Source organism: Gracilinanus agilis, chromosome 2 (genome assembly GCF_016433145.1).
Source record: "Gracilinanus agilis isolate LMUSP501 chromosome 2, AgileGrace, whole genome shotgun sequence".
Lineage (NCBI taxonomy): Eukaryota > Metazoa > Chordata > Mammalia > Didelphimorphia > Didelphidae > Gracilinanus > Gracilinanus agilis.
In genome coordinates, this window is record NC_058131.1 from 478,837,682 (window position 1) to 478,844,054 (window position 6,373).

Genomic DNA, 6,373 nt, shown 5'->3' on the forward strand with positions numbered 1-6,373 from the left:
TCCCAGCTGTGTGACCCTGGGCAAGTCACTTGACCTCCATTGCCCACCCTTACCAATCTTCCACCTATGAGACAATACACCAAAGTACAAGGGTTTAAAAAAAAAGGCATTTAAAAAAGGAATTGTGTGACTACAGGTGTGTGTTTGTACATATGTGCATGGGTCTATCTTGGGTGGTCAGATTTACCTGCATATGATAATTTTCAGAAGGCCAAGATCAAGAATAGCACTGCTGATGCTATAGGTCAAATAGCTAAATGATGTATTTAGCAAAAATATATTAAGTGGGGCAGCTGGGTAGCTCAGTGGATTGAGAGTCAGGCCTAGAGACAGGAGGTCCTAGGTTCAAACCCGGCCTCAGCCACTTCCCAGCTGTGTGACCCTGGGCAAGTCACTTGACCCCCATTGCCCACCCTTACCACTCTTCCACCTATGAGACAATACACCGAAGTACAAGGGTTTAAAAAAAATATATATTAAGCATCTACTGGTATAGAACATTGTGGCAGGGGATCAGGAAGATCCAAAGTTTAGATAAGACACAGTACCTGCCTCTGTGGAGCTTCAGCCTAGGAGAAGGTTAAAACAAACAGAATAACTGTAACGTAAAATATTATATTAAAACATCCAAGAAATGCAAAAGAAAATATATACGAGTAGTTAAGAAGAAGATCAGTACTAAAAGGGGGGGGTGATTCAGAGAAGGCTTCATGAAGGAAGCGGTATTTGACTTGGACTTTAAATGATGCAAAGAAATTCAGCAAGTGACAAGAGGGAGGGAAGACAAATTCTGGCAGAATTACAAAGATGGGAAGAGTGCAGTATCTTTAGGGGATGATCCAGTTTCGTTGGAGCACAGAGTATATGGAGAAGGGTAATATGAAATAAGGCTTTAAAGGATGGAGTGGCCCCGTATGAATGCCAAGTAAAGAAAGAAACCTACTCAGGAGGTGGTTTTAGGGAACCCTGAAGATTCCTGATCAGAAGACAGACTATTAATTAAAGACATAGAAGGAAGATGAGTATGGCAGTTATATTAAGAAGACTAGGATGTGGCTAGGTGGCTCAGTGGATGGAGAGCCAGGCTTAGAGATGGGGGATCCTGAGTTCAAATCTGGCCTCAAATACTTCCTAGCTGTGTGGCCCTGAGCAAGTCTCTTGACCCCAATTGCCTAGCCATTACCTCTTTTCTGCCTAGGAACCAATATTTTGCATGAATTCTAAGACAGAAGGTAAAGGCTTAAAAAAAAAAAAAAAGGACTGGAAGGAAAAGAAGGGACTCAAGAAGATCTATTAAGACCCTATTATAACAGCCCATGTCAGTGGCAATTGAGGGTTTGGAGTAAGATGGTGACAATAGGAGTAGAGAGGAGAGGACAGATGAAAGATGTTGTAGAGGTGGAATTAATGGTAACTTGAATGGTTAATGGAATTAATGGATCCTGAAAAGAGTGAAAAATGATCAAGGTTTTAGAAATAAGAGATTAGGGGATGCCACCGACAAGAGAAAAGTAAGAAGGAATGGTAATACATTTCATATTTGGGTATTAGGTATTTCATGTTAGGTATGTTTAGGTACATAGAATTTAAGATGCTGGTAGGACATCCAGGTGGACATAACAGTGGAGATGCTAGAGAAAGAGAGAAGGTAGAGGATTCCAGGCATGTGAAGACAGTCAGTACAAAGATACTGAGTTGAAAGAGAGTGTGTTGTGTGAGATGAACAGAAAGTAAGTCAGCACACCTGGATCAGAGAGGGCTTGGAATCAGTTAGTCAGTAAAGATATATTAAGTGCCTATGGTATGCCATATGGATACAAAGAAAGGGGGAATTTTCAAGCAAACATTTCTTCTGAAGCTTCATTTTGGAATTTTCTCAACTTCTGAAATAGGTTCAGAAATATAATCTTATCTTGGAAAGAGGAATACAGTCTAGCTCTAAGGTGAAACCTAACTTCACTTATGTTACACTGCTAAAATTTATTATATAATATCAATAATATCCTTAGGAAATATAGAAAGTAGGACAAGGTAGAGCCAGGAGTTTACACAGGAGAAAGGTAGCAGGGCATTTACTCCTAGCAACATTAAACCAGGATCAAGGTGAATAGTCTAACTTGTCTAACTTTTATAAATAGTGTTTGCTGTCTTTTTAAGTATTTGTTGACCACCTTTTATTTAACAACTTTAGATTATAGTTTCTGAATTCCTAGAAGCTGTAGTTCCTTAGTTAATGAACACAATTTAGCTATCTTTGGCATATATTATAGAGCTCTGTTCATTATCAGCTCTCATCAACATACAAGTGATTCAAGGATCTTAAGAATTTGGATGTTCTCTTTCAAAAGTCTACTTCTTGGCTATGATGATTAAGACTTTTAAAAGTTTATGATGAAAATCTTCCTTTTAAAATCATGCTGTTATAAAATTAAGAATTAATTATTAGAGTAGGAAAACAGAATCTTGAAAATTCCATTATTTTTTCCTGAAAATTTATGAGAATTTCTTATAGAAAAACTGTGTTGAAAACATTCTCAAGTAGTGTTTCAGCATCTAATCCAAATTGTAAATAGCTCTAACTAGTAAATATTAGTATGATTAATTTAACTGGTGGAAGAGGTACTTTTAATGGAGATGAAAAATTTTTAGAAAAAAAAGAGAAAAGTTTAAAAAGTGAGTGGCTGAAATTTACTTTCTCATTCTTGCTTTATAGAAATGATAAAAATATAGCTTCTTTTGTGCCTACCCCTTTGTAGTCACAAAATATGATCAGGGAGTAAACTAATGCATAAATACCTGCAATAAAATACATTAATATACTTTATCTTTTATTAAACAATGTGTCAAACTGGGTCTCCATTGTAAATAAGAATGGCTTACATTTTAAAGTGATTTGTGGATTAGAACATTCATATACTTGGTTTCATTGATCCTCCAGGATCAAATATACAATCCTCTGTTTGGTATTTAAAGATTTTCATAAGTAGCTTCTTTCTACCTTTCTCAGTCTTCTTGTACCTCACACACTCATTGTACTCTTAGGATCCAGCAACACTGGCCTCCTTGCAGTTCCTCAAATAGGACATGCAATCTCTATGTCTTAAATGCTCTGACTTTTTGCCCTTTGAATTTCTGGCTTCCTTCAAGTTCCAAGTCCAAGTCCACTTTCAGTAGAAGGCCCTTTCAGATTACCTTTTACCTTCTCAGTATTTTTTATGTGCCTAATTACTGACATGTTTTCTCCCCCATAAGAATGTAAGTTTTTATTTGTATTTCCAGACCTAAGTATGGTGAGGGGCATATAGTAAGGGTTTAATAAATGTTTATTTGGTGAGTGACTGAAATATTAAAGTAAATGTAATCACTATTCTTAACTATGGATAGCAACAAGTCAGAAATGGGAAATTGTATGTGTACTATAGCAATGTGATACTGCTTTTAAGGACTATATTTTGAAAAGAATACCGAAGAGCTGGAAAAGTTTTCTATAATACTTTGATATTTACCTATTGGTTATGTGTTATATCTACCAATAGACTGTAAAACCCTTGAAGGCTAGGGTTATTGATTGATTTATTAACATTGCATCCCAGAGCCTACCATCCTGGCACTGCATGTTATAGGGACTGAATAAAATGTTTGCTGAATCAAAATGAAATAAAATAATGATGAAAAATATCATATATATCAGAGATTCCCTCCAAACACTCTCAGATCTTATGGACTTTGTGGTGGTTCAGTTATATTTCAGCTGTGTCTGACTCTTTGTGTATCCATTTGGGATTTTCTCGACAAAGATGCTATAGTGGTTTGCTATTTTCTTCTCCAGCTCATTTTACAGAAAAGGAAATTTGAGGCAAACAAGGTTAAAGTGATTTGCTCAGGGCCACACAGCTATTAAGTATTTGAGGCTAGATTTGAACTCACAAAGATGAGTTGTCCTGACTCCAGGCCTGGCACTCCAATGTGACAATCATCATAAACTAAGGAACAGTTAATATGACTGCTAGCCAAGCTACTTGCTAAAAATTCCCTACGACATAAAGCAAAATATTTGACCTTTCATTTCAAAATGCCAGCAACAACTGAACTGTAACACCCAAGTTAAATTTCTAAAAATCAACTTAGATTAAGCCAATGGAAAAAGTGATCTCAACCAAGTCAAAAACTAAAAAAAAGAGATGATAAAGAGGTCTTGGTTGGGAAATGGGATCAACTTAATGCTTTCTTTAAAAATGTTACTATGTTAACAGCTAAAATAGGAAATGTTTTATCATATTCTAGCAAAAGTAAATGATGAAAATCTTGTAAATAAAATAGCAGAAATTTACCATGTGCTATGCAATGACACTTATGAATGAATCTGTTGACTGATTACTTACTCTTAGTCCTTTTTCGAGGAGGAATGAGTGCTAACAGTTATGGTTTTGAAGAGATCCACATAAAGAACATAAAAAAATATAAGTGACAGGTATCATGATGAGCCATGATTAAACGCTTATTTTTCTTAGGTAACAATCATTAAAACCTCAATAGGCTTCCTGGAAAGAATGCTTCTGAACTCCCAAAATTCTATATTTTAATTTTGGCTGAATAGTTTAAAGGAAGTAGTTTTAAATTTATGATGACGAAATCTGGGAGAGATTGCATTTTCATTTGAATTTAGAATTTCTTCTTTGCTTCTTAACCAATATTCAATATTAAACAGAAGCCCTTATTTTGTTAGGTCATGAATGATAATATAGGCAGGGAATAGAGGATCATAAAATGAGTGCTGGAAGGGATATTAGAGGTCATTCTAGTTCAACCTTCTCATTAAGGTCCTTTGACAACTAGTCTTGAGGTCAATGATCATACCTTTAAAACCATTTACTAGGCTCTACTGGGAATATTTGGCTACCCTGGACATCAACCAACATTCAGGTATTAATTACAGTCATTGAGGCCTACTTTTTAGTCCACACACACTGTCCAAGTCAATCTTGGATTAATTAATTCGTAGTAAAATATTTATATCCAACCTGTAATAAGTTTTGTCAAATGGACATATATGGTACATATATAGACAGCCATGCTATACTAGGGGTGTAACTCCTTATACAACAAGCACAAATGGGGCATTAAACTTACTTTTCCAAAGAAGCCTTTGAAGAACTTCCTTTCCTGGAGGAACAGGAGGGACAAGTCGAGCGCTATTATTGTACGAGGCTACAAATGTCCCAGGGTTTCAAACCCATAAGCACATACAAAAGTTGGGGAAGGGACAAAGAGGGGAGGGGAAGGAGGAAGAGTTTTAGAGTTATCCATACAGGGAGTGACAGGGAAAGAGGAAAGGCCCATGAAAACAAAGAAAAAAAGCATCACATGGCCTCAGAGTTGGTAAAAAAAAGAATGAGAAGAAAATATAACTTCAGATCTGCATCCATGCAAAGTGGTTAGTTTGGCATTTTCTTCTGTCATCTCATTTATTTCTCTTAATATAGTAATCATCTAAATTTGGCAGCAGAGAAGTAAATGATTCTTTGGTCTGATTAAATTTACATTTTTAAGCTTCTGAACAACTATAGGATCCTTTTATACCAGAAGGATAGTTCCCAAAACACTGCTAAGTACCACTATGAAAGACATCAACTGATGAGGCAGTCTCCTGGGGAGAAGAGCCACAATTTCCCCTCACAACAAATAAATAAATGAATAAATGAAATAAAAATAAAATAATTAAGGGTTTATTTTTTAATTGAATCAAGGCTGAGTCTTTATTCCATATTATTATTTTTAACAAATGTCAAGCTAATTGGAACTTTCCATACTAAATAAGAAAAAGTTTGTGTGCCATATTAAAGAAGTGGCAGTAGTCCAGTTCCAAAGGTTTTTATACTTGATAGTCCATGGAATTCCATTTGCTTATCTATTAAGATCTGTTTTCTTTTAAATATAGATAGCAAACACAAGTGTATATGGGGAAAAGCACAGCTAGACTTTGCCTCAGCCACCTACAGAGAGCATCAAGCCACTGTATTAGATAAAACTGGTGTCAGGAGGATAGACAAATCTGGGAACCAACCAAATCAGTGGGCCTTAATCCAGACCCAGGAGACAAGGGAATTGTCCCCTCTTCCTTAATGAAACTATGTATATTTTCTGGAAGGCCTGGACAAAAGACAGGACGCTATCTATAATTCAAGTACACATTTTTTATAAAATTTTTTTTTAAAACCCTTACCTTCCATCTTGGAGTCAATACTGTGTACTGGCTCCAAGGCAGAAGAGTGGTAAGGGTAGGCAATGGGGGTCAAGTGACTTGCCTAGGGTCACACAGCTGGGAAGTGTCTGAGGCCAGATTTGAACCTAGGACCTCCCGTCTCTAGGCCTG

The 6,373-nt window shown here is 36.2% G+C and overlaps 1 protein-coding gene across 4 annotated transcripts in view; it reads right to left on the reverse strand.

The window, feature by feature from the left end:
• NUMB (NUMB endocytic adaptor protein) overlaps positions 1-6,373 on the reverse strand; it is a 78,849-nt gene that overhangs the window by 28,338 nt on the left and 44,138 nt on the right. For 2 of the 4 annotated variants that reach the window (XM_044664933.1, XM_044664931.1), the window contains exon 3: positions 5,131-5,163. The exons of the other annotated variants lie outside the window; for them this stretch is intronic. In XM_044664933.1, coding sequence (XP_044520868.1) covers positions 5,131-5,163 — 33 coding nt within the window. The remainder of the gene's footprint in view (positions 1-5,130; positions 5,164-6,373) is intronic. 4 annotated transcript variants of the gene reach the window in all.